General features: G+C 41.6%; 1 protein-coding gene across 5 annotated transcripts in view; it reads right to left on the reverse strand.

Moving 5' to 3' along the window:
- MAST2 (microtubule associated serine/threonine kinase 2) overlaps nucleotides 1–23,478 on the reverse strand; it is a 207,402-nt gene extending 183,924 nt beyond the window's left edge. For 4 of the 5 annotated variants that reach the window (XM_061412120.1, XM_061412119.1, XM_061412118.1 and 1 more), the window contains exon 1: nucleotides 23,270–23,478. In XM_061412120.1, the coding sequence (XP_061268104.1) occupies nucleotides 23,270–23,467 (198 nt within the window). In that variant the 5' untranslated portion in view covers nucleotides 23,468–23,478. Of the gene's footprint in view, nucleotides 1–12,510; nucleotides 12,541–23,269 lie in introns of those variants that run through there. The other variant, XM_061412121.1, reaches the window with a different exon arrangement.
- Nucleotides 23,479–25,145: the final 1,667 nt, after the last annotated feature.

A 25,145-nucleotide genomic window follows, 5' to 3' on the forward strand; every position in this document is an offset into this window, starting at 1 on the left:
GGTTCCTAGCATTTCTACAATCAAATGATTCTTTGGCAAAATAAGGAGTTAAGGAGGGGAAGGAACCTAGGATGACTTCCAGGATTCTGGCCTGGATAGTATCCCAGAAAATACAGGGAGAGAAACAAGGTTACAAATAAAACACTGTTATGGCAGTATTAACGTAACTACATATTACAGTATTCTTACAATAACTATTCAGTTCAGTTCAGTCGCTCAGTTGTGTCCGACTCTTTGAGACCCCATGAATTGCAGCACGCCAGGCCCCTCTGTCCATCATCAACTCCCTGAGTTCACTCAAACTCACGTCCATCGAGTTGGTGATGCCATCCAGCCATCTCATCCTCTGTCGTCCCCTTTTCCTCCTGCCCCCAATTCCTCACAGGATCAGAGTCTTTTCCAATGAGTCAACTCTTCGCATGAGGTGGCCAAAGTACTGGAGTTTCAGCTTTAGCATCATTCCTTCCAAAGAACACCCAGGACTGATCTCCTTCAGAATGGACTGGTTAGATCTCCTTGCAGTCCAAGGGACTCTCAAGAGTCTTCTCCAACACCACAGTTCAAAAGCATCAATTCTTCGGCGCTCAGCTTTCTTCACAGTCCAACTCTCACATCCATACGTGACCACTGGAAAAACCACAGCCTTGACTACACGGACCTTTGTTGGCAAAGTAATGTCTCTGCTTTTGAATATGCTATCTAGGTTGGTCATAACTTTCCTTCCAAGGAGTAAGTGTCTTTTAATTTCATGGCTGCGATCACCATCTGCAGTGATTTTGGAGCCCAGAAAAATAAAGTCTGATACTGTTTCCACTGTTTCCCCATCTATTTCCCATGAAGTGATGGGACCAGATACCATGGTCTTCGTTTTCTGAATGTTGAGCTTTAAGCCAACTTTTTCACTCTCCACTTTCACTTTCATCAAGAGGCTTTTTAGTTCCTCTTCACTTTCTGCCGTAAGGGTGGTATCATCTGCATATCTGAGGTTATTGATATTTCTCCCAGCAATCTTGATTCCAGCTTGTGTTTCTTCCAGTCCAGCGTTTCTCATGATGTACTCTGCGTATGTTAAATAAACAGGGTGACAATATACAGCCTTGACGAACTCCTGTTCCTATTTGGAGCCAATCTGTTGTTCCATGTCCAGTTCTAACTGTTGCTTCCTGACCTGCATACAAATTTCTCAAGAGGCAGGTCAGGTGGTCTGGTATTCCCATCTCTTTCAGAATTTTCCACAGTTTATTGCGATCCACACAGTCAAAGGCTTTGGCATAGTCAATAAAGCAGAATTAGATGTTTTTCTGAAACTCTCTTGCTTTTTCGATGATCCAGCGGATGTTGGCAATTTGATCTCTGGTTCCTCTGCCTTTTCTAAAACCAGCTTGAACATCAGGAAGTTCACAGTTCACATATTGCTGAAGCCTGGCTTGGAGAATTTTGAGCATTACTTTACTAGCGTGTGAGATGAGTGCAATTGTGCGGTAGTCTGAGCATTCTTTGGCATTGCCTTTCTTTGGGATTGGAATGAAAACTGACCTTTTCCAGTCCTGTGGCCACTGCTGAGTTTTCCAAATTTGCTGGCATATTGAGTGCAGCACTTTCACAGCATCATCTTTCAGGATTTGAAATAGCTCAACTGGAATTCCATCACCTCCACTAGCTTTGTTTGTAGTGATGCCTTCTAAGGCCCACTTGACTTCACATTCCAGGATGTCTGGCTCTAGGTCAGTGATCACACCATTGTGATTATCTGGGTCGTGAAGATCTTTTTGTACAGTTCTTCTGTGTATTCTTGCCACCTCTTCTTAATATCTTCCGCTTCTGTTAGGTCCATAATGGCAAACCACTTCAGTATTCTTGCCTTGAGAACCCCATGAACAGTATGAAAAGGCAAAATGATAGGATACTGAAAGAGGAACTCCCCAGGTCGGTAGGTGCCCAATATGCTACTGGAAATCAGTGGAGAAATAACTCCAGAAAGAATGAAGGGATGGAGCCAAAGCAAAAACAATACCCAGTTGTGGATGTGACTGGTGATAGAAGCAAGGTCCGATGCTGTAAAGAGCAATATTGCATAGGAACCTGGAATGTCAGGTCCATGAATCAAGGCAAATTGGAAGTGGTCAAACAGGAGATGGCAAGAGTGAACGTCAACATTCTAGGAATCAGTGAACTAAAATGGACTGGAATGGGTGAATTTAACTCAGATGACCATTATATCCACTACTGCGGGCAGGAATCCCTTAGAAGAAATGGAGTAGCCATCATGGTCAACAAAAGAGTCCAAAATGCAGTACTTGGATGCAATCTCAAAAACGACAGAATGATCTCTGTTTGTTTCCAAGGCAAACCATTCAATATCACAGTAATCCAAGTCTATGCCCCCACCAGTAACGCTGAAGAAGCTGAAGTTGAACGGTTCTATGAAGACCTACAAGACCTTTTAGAACTAACACCCAAAAAAGATGTCCTTTTCATTACAGGGGACTGGAATGCAAAAGTAGGAAATCAAGAAACAGTAACTATTAGGAAACTATAAATGCTTAACATGAAAGAAATTAAATAAAGGAGACATGAATAACTTTCTTCAACTACATGAGGGCTTTCTTCTGTTATAGGAAGAGTAAACTTCTTACCTCACAGGCCAGAACTAGAAATACTGGACAAAAATAACAAAAGGAGAAGTAGGTTTAATTATAGGAAGAACTGTCTAACAGTGAATAGGCTATCTTAAAAAGGACAAACTCTGCCCCTAGAATACTGAAAAAGTAAGGTGAAAGTTGGCCTAAGCTGTGATCCTGAAAATGTGGTCCCCAGACCAGGAACATCAGCATCAGCAGTGAACTTGTTAGAAATGCAAATTCTAGAGCCCCACCCCAGATTTACTAAATTGGAAAATCTCAGGGAGGGGACCAGCAATCTGTGTTTTAACAGGCCCTCTAGGTAAGTCCAAAGCACACTAAAGTTTGAGAACCACCAAACTAAACAAAAACTTTCAGTATGATTCCACCAACACACACACATGTTGATCAACTGAGAATTGTGTCACAAATTACTTGAAATTGGTTTACTCAATCAGTATACTCTTAATTAAATGAAAGCAAGTTCCTGGTAAATACTACAATACAGTCGGTTCACTTACGTTACAATGTTGTTTCTTATGTGAGATTTTTTAAAAGGCAGAATTACAGCTTGCATGCCAGAAATTACACATAATTTGTATTTATCTATTGTAGCAACACTGTAACAATAACATACCTACTATATGACATGTAAATTTCAACTATCAAATAAAAGGTTGAAAATTGCCTGACTACAAAATCTCTACATGCTCTCCCAACTCTAGAGCTTATTGCTTTCTCTTGAGTCCTCACAGAGTCCTCCCTCTCTCGGTCAGAACTATCTCCGTTCCCCATAATACTAAAGCAAATCTCAAGCTAACTTTATACAAGTTAGCTTGTATAAGATGTATAAGATGTACAAGTTAGCTGAAAGATGATACAACTGTAACTATACACAAGGCTAGTGTTGTGTTTATACTATATTATGCTTTAAGGATAGGACTTCTTCCTTGACTTCCCTGTAGCTCAAACAGTAAAGAATCTGCCTGTGATGCAGGAGATCAGGGTTCAATCCCTGGGTCGGGAACATCTTCTGGAGAAGGGAATGGCAATCCACTCCAGAGTTCTTGCCTGGAGAATTCCATAGCCAGAAAAGTCTGGTGGGCAACAGTCTGTGGGGTTGCAAAGAGTCAGACACGACTGAGCTACTAACACACACACACACAAGAACAGGATTAGAAGTAATCAAAGGATTCACAGCTAAAAAACAGAAGTCTACACACTAAAAACGTGTCTATCAGGCTAAAAACCTGGGCTTGAAACACAAGTTGTCTTATCCCATATGAATGGTAATTTAATAGGTGAAGAGAAGTCCATATCCTGTGACAGATTCTTCCTGACCTACCCTGTCAAGAGTCAAACCCAGGCGCCACACTAATCAAAGTACATTCTCTTAATCCCTATTAAAACCTTTGCTTGATGCGCATATACAAAAAATATATAGAAAAGTATTTTGACCCATACCTCAGGCATATCAAAGACAATGTATGAAAAATAACTGTAAATGGATTATAAATCTAACTATAAAATCTAAAAGTATAAAACTTCAAAAGAAAATACAAGAGTAAAATTTTTATACTTTGAGTTAGATAGCATTCTTAGATAACACAGCAAAGCATAAGTTTAAAAAAGAACAAATTTACAGACGTCATCAAATTTAAAAACTATTCTTCCAAAGATACTGTTTAAAAAGTGAAAACAAATCACACAGGAGGAAAAATATTTGCAAAACATATCTGAGAAAACATTCAGTAACAAGCCAATAAAAAAAAAATGAGCAAGAAACCTAATAGACATTTCAGCAAAGAAAAAGCAAATATGGCAAATGAAACCATTCTCAACATCGTTCATCGTTAGGGAGATAAAAATTAAATTCAAGTCAAAGACAACATAGGCAAAATGGTGGAGCAGACAGTTCCCAACCTAAAATTACCCCAAAGAAACCCCAAAGTTTTTCTGCCTGAAAAACAGGCAGAAACTGTCAGAACCACTTCTGTCAGACTCTGGAAAATAGAAGATTTACAACAACCATGAGAACTGAATCAAGAAGTCAACCTAAAAATGGCAGGAAAGCTTTGTGGCATTTTTAGTTGCCCTCACCCTACTCATTCATTGATGTGGAGGCAATCGTGAAGACATCAGTTGGGATCCCAGAGTGGGACCCTGGCCCCTGGTACCAGAAGGACCAGAGTAGATATCACTTGTAAATTATTAACATCTGTTCTAACTCATCTAGGGGTACCTGGAGGACTGACACAAGGAACTCCTCTCTATTTCACCTAACTTGGAATCTTCTCAACAGGGAAAAGCAGCAAGCACTGCTTAAAACCCCGTAAGGTGACCCAAACGCCCACAGCCACCTGGGCACAGGATTAGCAATGAGACATACAATTGACTACCTGAGATCTGGGCAGGAAAAGGGAGAGTTTCTTTGGGAAATTAGGGTAATAACAAACACCTGTGTATATAAAGTAAATTAGAAAGCCCAGGGTGAAATGCATGCTCAGGAAAGACTGAAAAGATTTTAAGCTTTCATCTCAAGCTGATCCCTGGACTCAGCACAAGTCTGGCTAGGGGCCGAAGGAGTCAAAGTGTCAATCTGCAAAAACCAGACTGTTTGTATGTTTGTAGTAGGTGTTGCAAGAGGGCATCAGAGGGCAAACACACTGAAACCATACTCACAGAAAACTAGTCAATCTAATCACACTAGGACCACAGCCTTGTCTAACTCAATGAAACTAAGCCATGCCCGTGGGGCAACCCAAGGCAGGCGGGTCATAGTGGAGAGATTTGACAGAATGTAGTCCACTGGAGAAGGGAATGGCAAACCACTTCAGTATTCTTGCCTTGAGAACCCCATGAACAGTATGAAAAGGCAAAATGATAGGATACTGAAAGAGAAACTCCCTAGGTTGGTAGGTGCCCAATATGCTACTGGAGATCAGTGGAGAAATAACTCCAGAAAGAAGGGATGGAGCCAAAGCAAAAACAACACCCAGTTGTGGATGTGACTGGTGATAGAAGCAAGGTCTGATGCTGTAAAGAGCAATATTGCATAGGAACCTGGAATGTCAGGTCCATGAATCAAGGCAAATTGGAAGTGGTCAAACAAGAGATGGTAAGAGTGAATGTCGACATTCTAGGAATCAGCGAACTAAAATGGACTGGAATGGGTGAATTTAACTCAGATGACCATTATATCTACTACTGCAGGCAGGAATCCCTCAGAAGAAATGGAGTGGCCATCATGGTCAACAAAAGAGTCCAAAATGCAGTACTTGGATGCAATCTCAAAAACGACAGAATGATCTCTGTTCGTTTCCAAGGTAAACCATTCAATATCACAGTAATCCAAGTCTATGCCCCAACCAGTAATGCTGAAGAAGCTGAAGTTGAACGGTTCTATGAAGACCTACAAGACCTTTTAGAACTAACACCCAAAAAAGATGTCCTGTTCATTACAAGGGACTGGAATGCAAAAGTAGGAAGTCAAGAAACACCTGGAGTAACAGGCAAATTTGGCCTTGGAATACGGAATGAAGCAGGGCAAAGACTAATAGAGTTTTGCCAAGAAAATGCACTAGTCATAACAAACACCCTCTTCCAACAACACAAGAGAAGACTCTACACATGGACATCACCAGATGGTCAACACCAAAATCAGATTGATTATATTCTTTGCAACCAAAGATGGAGAAGCTCTATACAGTCAGCAAAAACAAGACCAGGAGCTGACTGTGGCTCAGACCATGAACTCCCTATTGCCAAATTCAGACTGAAATTGAAGAAAGTAGGGGAAACCACTAGACCATTCAGGTATGACCTAAATCATACCCTTATGATTATACAGTGGAAGTGAGAAATAGATTTAAGGGCCTAGATCTAATAGAGTGCCTGATGAACTATGGGATGAGGTTCGTGACATTGTACAGGAGACAGGGATCAAGACCATTCCCATAGAAAAGAAAAGCAAAAATGCAAAATGGCTGTCTGGGGAGGCCTTACAAATAGCTGTGAAAAGAAGAGAAGCGAAAAGCAAAGAAGAAAAGGAAATATATAAGCATCTGAATGCAGAGTTCCAAAGAATAGCAAGAAGAGATAAGAAAGCCTCCCTGAGCGATCAGTGCAAAGAAATAGAGGAAAACAACAGAATGGGAAAGACTAGGGATCTCTTCAAGAAAATCAGAGATACCAAAGGAACATTTCATGAAAAGATGGGCTCGATAAAGGACAGAAATGGTATGGACCTAACAGAAGCAGAAGATATTAAGAAGAGATGGCAAGAATACACAGAAGAACTATACAAAAAAGATCTTCACGACCCAGATAATCACGATGGTGTGATCACTGACCTAGAGCCAGACATCCTGGAATGTGAAGTCAAGTGGGCCTTAGAAAGCATCACTACGAACAAAGCTAGTGGAGGTGATGGAATTCCAGTTGAGCTATTTCAAATCCTGAAAGATGATGCTGTGAAAGTGCTGCACTCAATATGCCAGCAAATTTGGAAAACTCAGCAGTGGCCACAGGACTGGAAAAGGTCAGTTTTCATTAAAATCCCAAAGAAAGGCAATGCCAAAGAATGCTCAGACTACCGCACAATTGTACTCATCTCACACACTAGTAAAGTAATGCTCAAAATTCTCCAAGCCAGGCTTCAGCAATATGTGAACCGTGAACTTCCTAATGTTCAAGCTGGTTTTAGAAAAGGCAGAGGAACCAGAGATCAAATTGCCAACATCCACTGGATCATCGAAAAAGCAAGAGAGTTCCAGAAAAACATCTAATTCTGCTTTATTGACTATGCCAAAGCCTTTGACTGTGTGGATCACAATAAACTGTGGAAAATTCTGAAAGAGATGGGAATACCAAACCACCTGATCTGCCTCTTGAGAAATTTGTATGCAGGTCAGGAAGCAACAGTTAGAACTGGACATGGAACAACAGACTGGTTCCAAATAGGAAAAGGAGTTCGTCAAGGCTGTATATTGTCACCCTGTTTATTTAACTTATACGCAGAGTACATCATGAGAAATGCTGGACTGGAAGAAACACAAGCTGGAATCAAGATTGCTGGGAGAAATATCAATAACCTCAAATATGCAGATGACACCACCCTTCTGGCAGAAAGTGAAGAGGAACTAAAAAGCCTCTTGATGAAAGTGAAAGAGGAGAGTGAAAAAGTTGGCTTAAAGCTCAACATTCAGAAAACGAAGATCATGGCATCCGGTCCCATCACTTCATGGGAAATAGATGGGGAAACAGTGGAAACAGTGTCAGACTTTATTTTGGGGGCTCCAAAATCACTGCAGATGGCGACTGCAGCCACGAAATTAAAAGACGCTTACTCCTTGGAAGGAAAGTTATGTCCAACCTAGATAGCATATTCAAAAGCAGAGACATTACTTTGCCAACAAAGGTCCGTGTAGTCAAGGCTATGGTTTTTCCAGTGGTCATGTATGGATGTGACAGTTGGACTGTGAAGAAGGCTGAGCGCCGAAGAATTGATGCTTTTGAACTGTGGTGTTGGAGAAGACCCTTGAGAGTCCCTGGACTGCAAGGAGATCCAACCAGTCCATTCTGAAGGACATCAGCCCTAGGATTTCTTTGGAAGGAATGATGCTAAAGCTGAAACTCCAGTACTTTGGCCACCTCATGCGAAGAGTTGACTCACTGGAAAAGACTCTGATGCTGGGAGGGATTGGAGGCAGGAGGAGAAGGGGATGGCAGAGGATGAGATGGCTAGATGGCATCGCTGACTCGATGGATGTGAGTCTGAGTGAACTCCGGGAGTTGGTGATGGACAGGGAGGCCTGGTGTGCTGCGATTCATGGGGTCGCAAAGAGTCGGACACGACTGAGCGACTGATCTGATCTGATCTGAAAACAAACATACTGACTGTATGTTTGTTTGTTTAGCTCCTGGCAATCCAAAAAATCATAATCAAAATACAAGCTCAGGAACGGAGACTTCAGTATCACAAACAGCAAGAAATACAATTTCTACAAAAAAGGCTGGGAAAATTCACTAGACAAATGAACAACTACAGCCTTCAATATTTAAAAAATAGCAAAACCTGGGGAAAGGGGAAACACTGTATTCCCGAGTTGCCAATATTCAAATCTCTACTTTTCAACAACAACAATTTTTAAAAAAACACAAGATGTATAAAGAAATAAGAAAGTATGGTCCACTCAAGAGTCAAAATACATTAACAGAAAACATCCCTGAGGAAGCCCAGCATTCCACTTGGCAGTATACTTGAAATCTATCGTCTTAAATAAGCTCCTATCACTAAAGGAAAACATTCGCAAAGAATTAAAGAAAATGAGGAAAACAATGTATGAACAAAACAAGACTATCAACAAAAAGACAAATTATAAAAGGGAATCAAATAGAAATTCTAGAAATAAGAAAGCCAATAAATGAAAAGTTCAGTAGGGGGTTCAATGGCAAATTTGAGAAAGCAAAGACATAATCAGCAATCTCGAGGACAAGACAATTAAAGCTATATAGTCTGAGGAACAAAAAGAAAAAAAGAGAATAAAGTGAAGAGAGCCTAAGAGATGAGGGGTTCATCTTCAAAAGAAACAATATATGCATTAAGGGAATCCCAGAAGAAGAAGAGAGAAATGGGAAGAATACCTGAAGAAACAACTGCCAAAAACTTCCCAAATTTGATGAGACATAAGCCTACATGTGCAGAAGCTCAATGAACCTCAAGTAGGTTAAACTCACACAGAATTTGAGTCAAAACATATCATTACCAACTGTTAAAGCCAACAACAAAGAGAAAAATATTCAAAACAGTGAGAAAGATGAATTTCATTATGTACGGGGACCCCCAATCAAAGAACAAAAAGCAGACATCGTGTGCCTTCTATTTAAAGAACACACTACCACCCAAAATCTTGCCAAAGGAATTGAACCTGAGACTGATTAAGCCTCTCTATCCAGCTGTAACTTGCAGGCAATACAAAGGAGCTGAAACATTTTGAAATGCACCGTAACTATGAATCTAGACTAAGGGAAACTACAGGTCAAATGTTCCAAGGTTTTTCAACATACAGACTTTAAAGAAGAGATGAAAGGAAAACGTATAGATTAAAAGAGACAAACACATCTAGTTTTTTAAAATGGGCAAGACTAAACTGTAATGTCTTAGATGCAGACTTAAAGAGAAATACAAAGAAATGCTTAAGTCAGAATCTGCTGTGCTATGCCTAGTCACTCAGTCGTGTCTGACTCTTTGTAACCCTATGGACTGTAGAGCCCACCAAGCTCCTCTGTCCATGGGATTCTTCAGGCAAGAATACTGGAGTGGGTTGCCATACCCTCCTCCAGGGGATCTTCCCAACCCAGGGACTAAACCCAGGTCTCCTGCATTACAGGCAGATTCTTTACCGTCTGAACTACCAGAGAATCCCCAGGTCAGAATACTGATTACTTTTGCAGAGACAGAGGGACTATGATTGGGAGGGCCACAGCAAGAAGTTTCCTGAATGGCTGGTAAAATTCTGCTTGATTAATGGTGTTCATTTTATAATTCACTAAATTATCTTTTTGTTTTTAACTGCTTTTCTGTACTTGTTGTATTTGACAACAAACAAGTTAAATAGTAAAAAAAGAAAAAAAGGAGGAAAGAAGAAAATTCACAAAACAAGTGGTCTGCTACAAAAGGAATACTTTGCTACACATAAAGTTACAGTAGTCACAAAGAACAAACACAATGAAAAACATAGAAACAAACATTTAGTGAGCTCCAATACAAACTAGGCAATTTATAACCATAAGAACAACATGGTTAAATAGACATTGCTATCACCATTTCAAATTCAAACCTACTAAGCTATTAAGAGAATTCAAACCTAAAGTATATTTATCTCCCTGTATCTCACTGTTTGCTGAACCCAGGATGGGCAAGGCACAAGTGGGGAAGCCGGAAGAAAACTCAAGGAACTGCAGACATGTTTATTCTCTCCGGGCTAGCGCAGCAGCCCTAAGGCAGACACACTGTATTCTCCTGTGGTTGACCTAGCAGATGCAGACATAATGCAGCCTCAAGGGCTTTGCAGGTGGAGCTTATATATGTTTGCAGAACAAAGGTGGACTGTGGCCAGGCGGGTAAGTTGTGAAGTGCACGTGCAGTGCCATAAGTGACCTCAGCTGTTACATAACCGTGTATTTACAAAACATGGTGCGAGAGCGAGAGGCCGTGGGTTGAAAGACTCTCCTCACTGCTATCTTGGCTAATTTGCTCTTTCCCTACAATACTTCTTCGCCATATTCTATTTCTAAATGACAATTTAAAAAAAAAAAACTCAATAACAATCAATAAGAAAAATAAAAAGGAAGTTTATGAGAAAAACAAAGTTCATAACTAAGGAAGTCACAGAAAGCAAAACTTCCAAGTAAATACTAAATCTGTGAAGAGATTCTCAACCTTGCTAATAATCAGGAAAATGTATTTAAAGCACTGAGATGCCATCTAAATCTAGAAAATTAACAAAAAGTGATAACACCAAGAGTTGTCAAGGACACAGCGAAACATCAGTGGCAAAGCACATACAGGTACAAACACTGAAAAAAGCAATCTGGCAACAATATCCTGTAAGAGAAACTCCTGCACATGTGCACAAGGAGATAAGTACAAGAATATTTACTGTAGCGCTGGAAAGTGGGAATCACCTAATGGTCCATTATTATAACAAAATGTTTGTTGTGCTGTGCTTAGTCACTCAGTCGTATTGGACTCTTTGTGATCCCATGGACTGTAGCCTGCCAGGCTCCTCTGTCCATGGGGATTCTCCAGGTGAGCATACTGGAGTAGGTTGCCATGTCCACCTTAAGGGGATCTTCCCAACCCAGTGATAAAACCCAGGTCTCCAGCATTGCAGGCGGGTTCTTTACCATCTGAGCCACCAGGGAAGTCCAAGTTTTTTTAAAAAGTTTACATATTACAAATTATTCTTTCAAAATAATGCTATATAGCAGTTTAAAATTGATGACATTAATCTAAATGTGTTAAGATAACATAGATCAAGGTAAGTAAACTTCAGCTGGTAGGCCATGTCGTGCCCACAGTCTGCTTATGTCTACCCAGGGAGCTAAAAGAAATTTTTACATTTGTAAATAGTTGGAAAACAAATCAATAGAACAAGAGTTTGTAAAATAGTATTCTCAATATGACAAATATGGAAATTAGATAAAATTCTAATTTCAATATCTCTATATAAAGTCTATTGAAATATAGATAAGTTCATTCATTGGCATATTGTCTTAGGGATGCTGTCATGCTACAACAGTTTAGTTGAGTATGTAGTTGTGAAACAAACAGTATGACAAAGCCTAAAATACTTATTATATTATGCCCTGAACAGAAAAAGTGTGCTGATCTGTGACATATAATTCTCAAAAACAATGCTGAGTGGAACACGGTTAGAAAGCAAAAGTATACATATAATAAATAATTTATATAAAATTAGTATTCCTACATCTATATTACCCCTGTTTTGCTGAAATACAGGCAGAGAAGCTATGTGGCTTCTTCATCTCCCAACAAATCGAAGGTTAAAGGATTTGTACCTCTGCTGCAAGGTCCACCCTTAAGAAGGGTGAACATTACATTAAAATTGGTAAACAACTAAAATATCACAGAATTTAAAATGTGGTTTCCTTGGTCCATATTTGCTATTAAATACATTCTAAAGCCTAGGGAGACTATAACACATTCTAAACCAGTTACTTAGAAAGAAATTCATGAAGTTTCCCTAAGGGCTTCCCTGGTAGCTCAGGTTGTAAAGAATCTGCCTGCAGGAGACCTCGGGTTGATTCTGGGTTGGGAAGATCCCCTGGAGAAGGGATAGGCTACCCACTCCAGTATTCTTACCTCGAGAATCCCCATAGACAGAGGAGCCTGGTGGTCTAAAAGGAAAAATATACAAATTAAAGCCGCTTTTTCAAGCTGAACAAAATAAAAGGACAGTTCAATAATGCCAACAAATCAAAGGTCAAGACATACCTTTTTTTATTTCTTTCTGAAACCAGATAAGAACACTGAAAAATATGAACCCTATATTCACACATTCTATGCATGTATTCTAAAAATATAATAATTAACCATTATTGAGCACTCGTTGGTATCAGGCTTTGTAGTAAGTGTTTTACATGGATTAACTTATTAAATCCTAACAATGAAATTGGTAATGAAATTATCTCCACTACATACACATGGGGTGATTAAGGCTTAAGGAATTTAAGTAACTTGCATCAGGTCACACAGTTGGAATCTAAGGTCAGACAATGACTTAATCACTATATATTCACTCAAGAAGCATTTCTTTAGTATCTCCAATATACATGTCTAGAAACTGGAGATACAGCAGTAAGGAAAAACCAATTCAAATTCATATCCTCAGGGAGCATATATCCTAATGTGTGAGAATGACAATAAATAACAAATATGTGACAGTCACAGGTGAATAAAGGACATAATAAAAAGAGGGGACAGGAGTGACTAAGAGTGCTACTTTAAAAAGGCTGGTCAAAAATAAATAAATAAATAAAAAGGCTGGTCAAGGAAGGCCTCTTTGAGGAGGTGATATCTGAACAGAGACCTAAATGAAATGAGGAAGCCAGTCATATAAACATATCCAGAGAAAGAACACCTCAGGTAGAGAAAAATACTAAGTATAGAAGTCCTCAAATAATTTTTAAAATGTCCTCAGGGAAGAGCATGCTTAATATATCTGGAGACCATCAAGGCAGCCACTGTGACTAGAGCACAGTAACAAAAGGAAGAGAAGGAAATGAGGTTTGAGAAGGCCTAGGACATGACTGAAGCGACGCAGCAGCAGCAGCAGCAGCAGAGGCAGATCACGTAGGCACTTAAAGGACAAAGCAAGCACCTTCAACTTTGACTAACTGTGATGGAAAGCCACTTTTGACTAGAGAAGGTGACAAATTTTGACTTTAGCTTTTACAGGATGATACTGCTCTTGCTGTGTGCCAATTATCATTATCATAGTTGGGGGGGAGGGTAGAAGAATAGAATCAAGAAGACAGGTTAGGAGACTTTTATAGTAACCCAGATGGAAGATGAAAGAGGCTAATATTAGACTAGTGATGGAGCTAGTGGGGAAAAGTCTCATGCAGTTTGAATACTGCACCAACCAGAACTGATGGGCTGAATGTGGAATATGAGGTTTAGAAAAGAATCAAAAACAACTTCCATATTTTGCTCTGAGTGAATGATTTTGTGGTGTAGCCACTCAGTAGTGTCCGACTCTTTGCGACCCCATAGACTGCACCATGCCACGCTTCCCTGTCCATCACCACCTCCCAGAGTTGGCTCAAATTCATGTCCATTGAGTTGATGATGCCATCCAACCATCTTACCCTCTGGTCACTCCTCCTCCTCCTGCCCTCAATCTTTCCCAGCATCATAGTCTTTTCCAGTGAGTCAGTTCTTCACATCAAGTGGCCAAAGTAATGGAGCTTCAGTTTCAGCATCAGTCCTTGCAGTGAATATTCAGGACTGATTTCCTTTTGGATGGACTGGTTTGATCTCCTTGCAGTCCAACAGTCAGTCTCTCAAGAGTCTTCTCCAACACCACAGTTCAAAAGCATCAATTATTCGGCACTCAGCCTTCTTTATGGCTCAACTCTCACATCTGTTCACGACTACTAGAAAAATCATAGCTTTGAGTATATGTACCTTTGTCAGCAAAGTGTTGTCTCTGCTTTTTAATACTCTGTCTAGGTTTGTCATAGCTTGAATGATAGTGCCATTTATTGACATGAAGGAGACATTAAGACTGAAGGAGAAGCAGAAAAGGAAATAAAAACAGGGTTCAACTCTGGACACATTAAGTTTGAAAGGTCTATTCGCTACCCAAATAGAAATGTTACACTCACAACTGAAAAAAGGAGTTAGAGCTCAGAGGAAAGTCAAGACTAGAGGAAAAAACATGGGAATCAACAGCAGACAGATGAAATGCAAAGTAATACAATCTAATGAGATTACACCAGGAGAGAGAACAGATTGTAGAAGCAGATTAAATACTAAGCTCTCTGAAGCACTGGTGAGACTGGAAGAAAACCAAGAGAGCACGGTCCCAGGAGCCAAATGATGGAATGATCAACCATGTCAAAAGCAGCAGGTTGAGTGAGATGAATACTGAAAACTGGCTACTGGACGTGACCAATGATGACCCTGACATAAGTGCTGCAGTGGAATTAGGAGACTAAGGCCTGATTTGACTGGAATGGGTTCAAGAAAGAGTAAGAGCAGAAGAAATGAAAGAAGATACAGACAACGCTTTCAAGTGGTTTTGTTCTACAAAAAAGCATTCTCTTATTCACAGACAATTATTTCATATCCCTTGCTCGTTTGCCTGAGTAACTGCAAGAGTCTCTTGAGTGGTCTCTCTGCTTCCACATACCCATTCAGTCAATGCTCCTGAAAGTAGTCAAACAGATGGGATTAAAATGAATGTCAGATCACGTGATTCCTCTGCTCAAAATTCTCCAATGGCTTTTCATCTCCTTCAGCACAAAAGCCAAAAACCTTACCCTGTAAGACACTTACCCATCTGAAACTCTCCATAATTCAGCCCTCCTCTCCCCATCTTTCCCCTTTGATCTCATCTACTACCCTTTCTCTTACTCACTCTACTCTAGCCATACTTGGGCTCCTTGGTGTTCCTCAAACAAAATTTTAGAGCTAAAGATATGCTTCCAGCCTAAGGAGCTTTCTACCGCTACCAAGTATATTCTTCCCCTCAGAATTGAAATGCCTGTTTCTTATATTCTTCAGGTCTTTACTCAAACATCTCATTCCAAAGAGATATCTTTCATGATAATGCTATTTAAAGCCATAAAATCTCCCATCACTCTATATCCCCCTTTCCTGTTTTATTTTCTTCATAGTATTTATCACCCTATAGCACACTACATATTTTACTTATTTCTTTTATTATCTGGTACAAGTGTACCATAGACAGAGTTGGTTTAATCACAGTTGGGATTTTCTCCAGTATGACAGGTATGACAGCTAAGACAGAAGGTACTGAAGGAACACACATAGGAATAATTATGACAGCCCATGAAATATTTAGTTGGACAAGGAGGAAAGTAGAGGCATGAGGTGACCAACAATGAAAAGATGATTTAGGAAAAAGCAAAAATCAACAGACCAGAGGTTACAAAGAGTTTGAACAATTTTGGGGATGAATGAATGCAAGCTACAGAAACAGAAGATGATGTGAAGATCAGAGTGTGATAAGCTGTAAACTAAGATTTTAGAAGTGGAACTATTATTAGTAAAGATGAAATATGCCCAATGAACATGGAAGCAGGAAGCTCAGGTTGATATCAATTTTCCCCATCAATTATTTACTATATTTCCACTTTATATAGGGTCTTCACTGGTAGCTCAGCTGGTAAAGAATCTGCCTGCAATGTGGGAGACCTGGGTTCCATCCCTGGGTTGGGAAGATCTCCTGGAGAGCAAATGGCTATCCACTCCAGTATTCTGGCCTGGAGAATTGCATGGACTGTATAGTCCATGGGGTTGCAAAGAGCCGGACACAACTGAGCACTTTGACTTTTACATCAGCACTGTGTATATGGCTATAGTGCAGAGAAAAGAGTTTGGGGTTGACAATGAGGTACAACACTGAAACAAAAAGGCGGCCAGCTATGTAGGACGAACAGTGCATCATGTGTAAGTCCTGACTCCCAGGGACGCCCAGTCTCTGCTCTCCCCTGAGGACTTCTTCCTCCACCCCCAGGGCTAGCCCTTGACCCAACAACCTGGTTTTCAAACCTCTTTGGAACCCCAAGTACGTATAAAAGAGAAGAAAAACAACCAATACCTGCTGATAAAAAAGATAATTACCAAGGTACCATGGGGGTTTTACCAAAAAGTACAAAGCTAGGTAGCAAATTTAGCAAAGAACCATATAGTAGCTAAGACTAGCAATGAAGGAGGCATAGTGATTGCAGTATGAAGCTGCCTCTGACAGTCCTAATCATAGGTCACCATAAGTAACTGGGGTGGAAAAAGCTTTTAGGCTGATCTTAGGCTAAGAGGCATCCAGTAAAACAAAGATGGGGAAAAATCTGTAAGCAGATGTATCCTACGCTCATCAGGGAAAACTGTCCAACCTGCTTCAATCATCCCAGGCTCTCTGCTCCCAGGACCTTTGATGAAATCAAATCTCCCAAAGGTAATAGGTTTTCAGGGCTGGCCCTTACTTATATTACTTCAGGACAAGATGGGAGGAAAGAGTTAACAAACACTCTGTATTGAAAACTCATTGTCATTGCAGAGGTCAGACTGGAGCAGGTGCGTGCTAAGTCACTTCACTCGTGTCCAGCTCTTTGCAATCCTATGGACAGTGGCCTCCCAGGTTCCTCTGTCCACAGGATTCTCTAAGCAAGAATAGTGATACTAGAATGGGTTGCCATGCCCTCCTCAAGGAGATCTTCCTGACCCAGGGGTCAAACCCGAGTCTCTTATGTCTCCTCCATTGACAAGCGAGTTCTTTATCACTAGCACCCCAATGGCTCAAATGATAAAGGATCCACCTGCAATGCAGGAGACTCAGGTTTGATCTCTGTGTCAGGAAGATCCCCTGGAGAAGGGAATGGTCATCCTCTCCAGCATTCTTGCCTGGAGAATTCCAAGAACAGAGGAGCCTAGCGGGCTATAGTCCATGGGGTCACAATTGGACATGATTGAGCAACTAAGCACACACCTTCCATTGAAAACTTAGCATGAGTACCTGCTCAATCACATCTGATATAGCCTGTCAGGTTCCTCTGTCAATGGGATTTCCCAGGCAAAAATATTGGAGTAAGCTGCCATTTCCTTCTCAGGGATGTTCCCAACCGAGGGATCGAACCAGCATCTCGAGCATTGGCAGGCAGAGTCTTTACTACTGTGCCACCTGTAAAGCCCCTGGGAAAACTCAGAAAAATTCTCAAATGCCCATGCCTTAATCACCATGTCCTACACTGTATCCTCCACACAGCTGCCAGAGTAACCCAGGTTAAAAAAACAAGTAAGACCCCTACTTTACTCTTTTTAAATAGTAGTAAAGATCTTCTACCCATCTAGGCTCTTTTAGGCTCTAAACTCATCATCTATGCCTCCAAGTTCAAATTCCAACAATACCAAATCAATTACAGTTTCCTAAAAAATACATGCAGTTTTCCCTCTGCATATTTTCTGCCCTGTGCTTTTGGGCTTCCCTGATAGCTCAGTTGGTAAAGAATTCGTCTGCAATGCAGGAGACCCCAGTTCAATCCCTGGTTTGGGAAGATCCTCTGGAGAAGGGATAGGCTACCCACTCCAATATTCTTGGGCTTCTCTTGTGGCTCAGCTGGTAAAGAATCTGCCTGCAATGCAGGAGACCTGGGTTTGATCCCTGGGTTTGGAAAATCCCCCAGAGAAGGGAAAGGCTACATACTCCAGTATTCTGGCCTAGAGAATTCCATGGACTATACAGTATACAGTCCACGGGGTCACAAAGAGTTGGATGTGACTGGGCAACTTTCACTTCACTTTGACTATACAATAACATTCCAGTGCCGAATAATGATTTTCATGAAAAAAATTTTGAAAATTCCTTAATGGTGCTGAGAGAATTCTAGAAAGTAAAATTGAACTCCATCTTCCTCCATCTTCAAAAATGTCTCATTTTCTTTACTTACCTATTTCTCTCTTACTACCGTTATTACTCAATTCAATTCAGTTCAATTACTCAATTCAAAATATTTGAATCATTTCCTGTTCATTCATTCAGGTAGTAAATAATTATGTGCCTATTGTGACAAAGGCCTTGATTACGTATTATGGTATATAAAATGATGATATAGTTCCCACCCTCAATAATTTACAACTTAAAAGCAGATACGAAATAATATAAAATGAATACAGAAGGACAGAAGTGCTATTTATGACAGCCCAATCATAGAAAAGCAACTTCACAGAACAGTTTCTGTGGCACGAGTTAGGCCTGGAAGCTTGAGTAGAATTTCAATGGGCAAAGACTGAGAAGAAAGTTTTTCAGATAGATAACTAATTAAAATAAAAATATGAAAGTGCCTAAGAAGGAAACAAATATTTACTAAGTGCCCATTATGTACCAGTTAAAACACTAAAGGCTGGTACAGTGATGATTAAGACAGCCTCCGAGGAGTTTTTTCTCTGATGAGAGACTGACAACCAATTAGGATATTGCTCAGTATACATTTCAAGTGCCAGCACACATCCATGTTTCTAATAAGTATTCAGACTAATAACTATGTTTCAAATACCACACTAGGTATACAATAATAAATGAAAGAGTCTGGGCCTCAAAGAACTTGCTAACAAGAGAGATAAGCTATTTCAATAATGTATACTACAATGGATACAAAGCAAAGTATTGGGAACCAAGAGAAGGGGCCTCTAACTGATTCTAATAAAAAGTGATGTTTCAAGTAGACCTTGAATGCCAAGGTCTTCAAACTTTATTCTATGGTATTAAAAAGCTAATGAAAGTTTCTGAAGATAAAGCAATGAATTGATTATTTAAAAATACTTATTGCAACTCAGACAGGCAAGGAGTTCCAATCTTCTTTATTAGAATACAGAATAAATTAGAGGTTAAAAGGCTAAAAGCAGAGTAAACGCAGTTAAGATATTACAACAACCAAGACAAAAGTTTATAAATGGTGTAAATTAAGGTGATGACAGTGAGCATAAAGATTTGAAACATATCATGAAGACAGAATCAGCAGAATCTGGATAAGGGGGTCAAGGGAGAGCGAAAAGACAAAGACCACAGATATAATTTCAAGTTTGAGGACCAGAGAAAGGAAAGACACAGGGAGAAGCACATTTCAAAAGAGAATAATGGAATCTATCAATATTTCAATGATACAGTAAGCCACTAATCCAGAGATCCAAGTTCTGCATCCTGTTCAGAAATTATTCCTAAATACCAGCATGGTATAACACATAACAGCATTATTCCACGTCAGGAGAAATGAAGAACAAAGTCATTTCTGAAAGGTAGATACCTTGGTGATCAGCTAGGTTTTTACTCCCTGAATGAATGGAATAATCCATCCTACCTCATAACACACAAAATTGAAAATTTTTAAGTTTTCAACAAATAATTTCAAGTCATGGAATTTCAAGACACTATCAAATTATGAAAACCACTAATGTTAAGATCACAAATGCTGAGGGTCTAAGGTGGAAATGTTAAGGCTAGAAATGGAAATATAAAGCTAAGAGGTGAGGCCTAGAGACTCAGATGACTTTACAAGGAGGCTCTCTAACATAATGTCATGAACAAAGAGAACTACAGACCCTTTTGCTCAGTCGGTAAAGAATGCCTACAATGCGAAGAACTGGGTTCGATTCTTGGGTTGGGAAGATCCCTTGGAGGAGGGCATAGCAACACACTCCAGTATTCTTGCCCAGAGAATCCCCATGGACAAAAGAGTCGGACACAACTGAACGACTAAGCACAGCACATAGACCCTACCCAATATCCTAAGTACTTGCCATGAATAGGGTAAGCCTGTTAAAAAACAAAATACAATTAAGAAAAAAACCTGTGGACTTCCCTGGTGGTCCCGTGGTTAAGAATCCACTTGCTAATGCAAGAGACATGGATTCGATCCATGGTCAGGGAAAATTCCACGTGCCAAGGGGCAACTAAGCCAGTGTGCCACAACTACTGAGCCTTCACGTCACAACTAATGAAGCCCACACGCTCCAGAGCCCATAAGCTGCAACTACTGAAGCCCATATGCCCTGGAGCCTGTGCTCGGCAACAAGACAAACCACCGCAATGAGAAGCCCATGCTTGGCAACCAGAGGGTAATCCCCACTCCCAGCAACTGGAGGAAAGCCTGAGCAGCAACAAAGACCCAGCACAACCAAAAGTGAATAAATAAATAAATAAATTTTTTAAAACAAAGGATAAAAGAAAAAAGCTGGGAATTCTCTGTTGGTTCAGTGGTTAGGACTCAGTGTTTTCACACGCAGGGGCCTGGGTTCCCTGGTCGGGAAACTAAGATCCTGTAAGCCTCAGCATGACCAAAAAAAAGAAAAAGAAAAAAAGCTAAGGACAGAGAGGAAACACATCCTCAAGGAACTCACTGGGGACAGCAATGGAAAACAGAAAAAGACACCCAAGAAGCAGTTAGAGAAACAGGAGTAGAAAAGACATTATGACAAAAGAGAAGAAAATGTCAAAAGAAACACATGGTCAAGAGTGACCAATAGTTCACAGAGGGCAGAGAAGAGGGAGGTTATCAGATTTAGTCATTTTAAGGTCCCCAGGACTGCTGCAAATCTTTCCGTGTAATTCTTTCACAATGAAAACTTTTAACAAATAGCCACATGTTATTTTTCAACTTAAAAAAGGAAGTTTTAGCATCTATCATGGTACATTTACACAAGGGAAAACTATACAGCAGGGAAAAAGAACACGCTTTTTCTAAAAGAAACAACATAGATGAATCTTACAGACATAGCTGAATGAAAGAGTACAGTCATAAAAGAGTTGAGCTGAATGATTTACTTTATATGAAGTTCAGAAGAGGCAACACTAATCCATGGTGATAGAGGCTGGTGAGTGGTTACCTCTAGAGATGGGTAATACCTGGGAGAAAACACAAAGGCACATTCTAGGGTACTGGAAATGTTCTACATCTTTATCTGAGGAGCGGTCACATAGGTGTATTCATTCTGTAAAAATTCATGGGCTGAATGAACCTTTGATTTGCACTCTGTAGTCACATCACAATTAAAAAGTAAATAAATAAACACACAAGTTACTGATGACCTTGAAGACATCAGTTTGGGGAGAGTGTATGTGTAAAAGCCAAATATATGAGGAATGTATGTAAGGTGAAGAAGCTGTGACAGTGAACTGTTGCTGTTCGGTCACTCAGTTGTGTCTAACTCTTTGCAACCCCATGGACTGCAGCACGCCAGGCTTCTCTGTCCTTCACCATCTCCTGGAGCTTTCTCAGACTCCTGAACATAAACTCATTTTTCAAGAAGGTTGCTGGTTAGCAAAAATGAGATTACAAAGTAGCTTAAGTAGGTTACAAAACTCAGGGAAATCCTGTTGTTTTGTTTTTATTTGAGGTATAAGACAATAAGGGCCTACAGAAGATAAGAGGGAATGAAATCAAAAACATAAAGAAATTAGCCTGGAAGAGGATAAGTACTTCCTTCTTTGAGATTTAAAAGGATGAGTGAACACAGAAATCCTGAGATAAAGGGGAAGAAATCAAGTAACCTTGAACTCTTCAGTGAAGCACTGGATAAGGTAAATTGGACCAGGTAAACTTGAGTCAGGAAAGGATCTGGGTTTTAAGTACATTTTAAAATGTTTTGAATAGGAACTGCAGAGAATATAAAAGACAAGGTTGAGAGAGAAAATTACAGTAAGAGGACAATGCTCAGCGGCCTTAAAGTAAGGGCAAAGATAGCAAGAGCACAGTCTACTCAGCACTGGGTGGAGAATACAAGATAAAAAACCAACAGTGGGGGAAAGTCCAAGTGCTAACATGTGCATCACTGAAACTATATAATAATGATGTCTATGGAAAATACTTATTTAACATACGAGAAAGGTCTCCTGTTAGGCAGGAGACCTAACAGGACCCTTCAAATCTCCAAAGATGAAGTCAGTAGGGTCTTGAATAGTATGTGCAAAAGGGAAGCTGTCACTGGAGTCCATTACTACAGTACATTTTTCTGTAAATCCCACAAGATCAAGGACCATGCACGTACTCACTGAACTTCCTACAGCTACTAATGAGAACTTCTCCTCCCTCATAAAACTGACCTTTATCCACTACTTCTAAATAACCCACACTCGATTAATAAATTAATACATAAACACATCCTGTCCATTCAGAAACTCCACGAACTTTTTGCATTTCTATGTTTTCCCACTAAGATATTTTCAGTGGTAAACTCCTAGAAGGCAGAGACTAAATCTATGAATTCTCTGCTCACAGTACTGCCTTTGGATTGCACACATGCAGCCCCAAAGCACATGTTTTAAAAAGTGCTTTCTCATAAAATGGATCATTACTGGAGAGAACTTTAACAATGGCTAGGAACATATTCCAACAAGACTATAACGATGGCCAAACCAGAGAATGCTTGGGAATGACATCTTTTTCACAACTGTCAAGGCAACCTCGAGAAAATAAGATAACATTTACTATATCACACTGACTGTCCCTACCTTACACTTTTTGCCCCTCTGGATAATTCCTCCATACCCCTTTAGTAAGCCTATTCTTTGCACTTCATTCACTGCCAGCCCACATTGCGGCGTCCCTTCTTCTCCAGAACCCTTTACTTCAAACGCCCATAGGACCATTTTTCATCCCTACGCTCTCATTTCCCATTCAACCCCAGACTAATACTTCCATTTCTCCACTCCCCATTTTTCTGCCTCTCCAGACCTCCCATTCCTCCTGCCCAACTTCAATTCAGTCCCCACCCCTTCAACTCCCCCAGCCCAAATCTTCCCGCCCGAGACAGCCCTCCCCCATCAGTCCCATTCAGGCTCCCCCTCCCCATCCTTTCCCTCCGAGACCCCGGCCAGCCCTACCTGCTCCCTGACTTCGGGCCCTACGGGCCCGGTCCGCTCCTCCAGTCGCTGCCTCCCGGGCGGCGCTCTCCGGCGCGGGGGCAGGGGCTGGGGCTGGGGCAGCTCCGCCGCCCGCTGAGCCCCATCCTCCCGGCCGGCTGCCTGCGGCAGCGGCGGCGGCGGCGGCTGCGGTCGATCGCGGCAGCGGCTCCGCTTCATATCTGCGGCTGGGCCCTGCGGGCGTCAGCGCCGCGACTGTCCCGGCCCCGCACCGCCCCGGGCCGCCGCGCTACCGCGCCAACCACCTCCCGCGGCCACCATGGCCCGGCGGGCACCCGAAGCCACCGATCCCAGCCCGCAGCTCCTCCGCGCTTTCTGGGGCCTCAAGGGCCGCGGCCTCCTTGGCGTTCCTTACGCAGGAGGCAGCATCGCCGCAGCCTCGTCCTGTCCCAGCCGGCACACGCTCGGCTGGTCACCCGCCGCCGCCGCCGCCGCCGCCGCCGGCTCCCCAGCCAGCCGTCCGCCCGCCCGCCCGCCTGCCTCTGGCCGGGCCCCGCCCCTCCCTTCCCCTCGCGCGCGCGCACCGGGAGCCCGCCCGCCACCTCCGGCCGCGCGCCGTCTCCCGCGCACGCGCCAGCGAACGGTCGCGAGAGACCCGCCCTTGGCCCCACCGCGTGGTGTGGGAGGGAGGGGGCGGAGAGCGGAAGGGGGCGGGGCCCGGCGCGCCTGTGGTAGCCGCGGACGGTTCATTGATTCTTTCATTCGTCCATTCATGAAATTGTGTGCCGGGCCAAGCTAAGTGGTGCGGATCTAAAATGAATTAGAACTGATCAACGTCCTCAAGGAAGTAGGTGGAGAAGGACCAGGAGCAGCAAGAAGATAAAGGAGACAACTAGTGAACAGAACACGAATGCATGCCTTTTTGTTAAGCACCTTCCAACCAACTGTCATCTGATCGTCACATCACACTTTGAAGGCAGGTCTGTTCATTCTCCTGTTACAGATAAGAAGACCGACGAGAAGTGACATGTACCAGGTCATTGAGCAAGCTAGACAGAACTCAAATTCTGGCTTTTCTGACTCTTTCCACGGTTTCCTGCAGCTTCCAAAAAGTAAGACTGGATGTGGAAAGTCCTATAAAAGGGGAAGAAGCAATAGATTCCTTCAAGGGGAAAGAGAAGACAAGCTTCCAGAACATCGCCATGATTCCCCACTGACAATGAAGTAATTACGTTATAGCCCAGTCTAGCCTGGCCACCGCGAGTCCAACTGTGGCCTGGGCAGCTCAGCCTGCCACTTTCAGTGACTCATCTGCTCAGCAACGTGGCTGTAGCTCAGCCCTGTCTGGCCTCCTCCTTCTGGCTTCAGCTGGCCTGCCACAGCACCATATTTTTCCTCTTTTGACTTGACGGGAATGCTTTCACAGAAGCATTTCCTTAAGGGGTCACCCTTTTTATCCTGAGCCTCCTCCCTGAACCTTTTTTAAAAGGTAGTAATAACTAACATTATAGCAAAACTACTGGATACCAGACAGTGTGCATTCAGTTCACACATATGTGAACAAGAGGTAAGTTGTATTATTTCCAGTTTACAGTTGAGGAAACTGAGGTTCAAGTTACATAAAATGCTCAGTATGACACTGCTAATAAGTGCAGAGCCAGGACTCAGACCAAGGTCTATCAGATATCAGAGCCTACACACACAACCAATGTTTCTACAGCCCATCATCAATCTGCTCCTTGTATCCCCTGTTTCAGTTTCTCACCACCATCCACCCCTTGTTGCCTCAACCAGAAACCTAGAAGTCATCCTATACTTCTTTCCTCCCCCTCCTGTCCCCACATCCAATTAATGAACAAGTCTTGCTTCTTCTGTAACTTTACCATCTCTCCAGTCT

The sequence above is a fragment of the Bos javanicus genome, chromosome 3 (genome assembly GCF_032452875.1).
Source record: "Bos javanicus breed banteng chromosome 3, ARS-OSU_banteng_1.0, whole genome shotgun sequence".
NCBI lineage: Eukaryota > Metazoa > Chordata > Mammalia > Artiodactyla > Bovidae > Bos > Bos javanicus.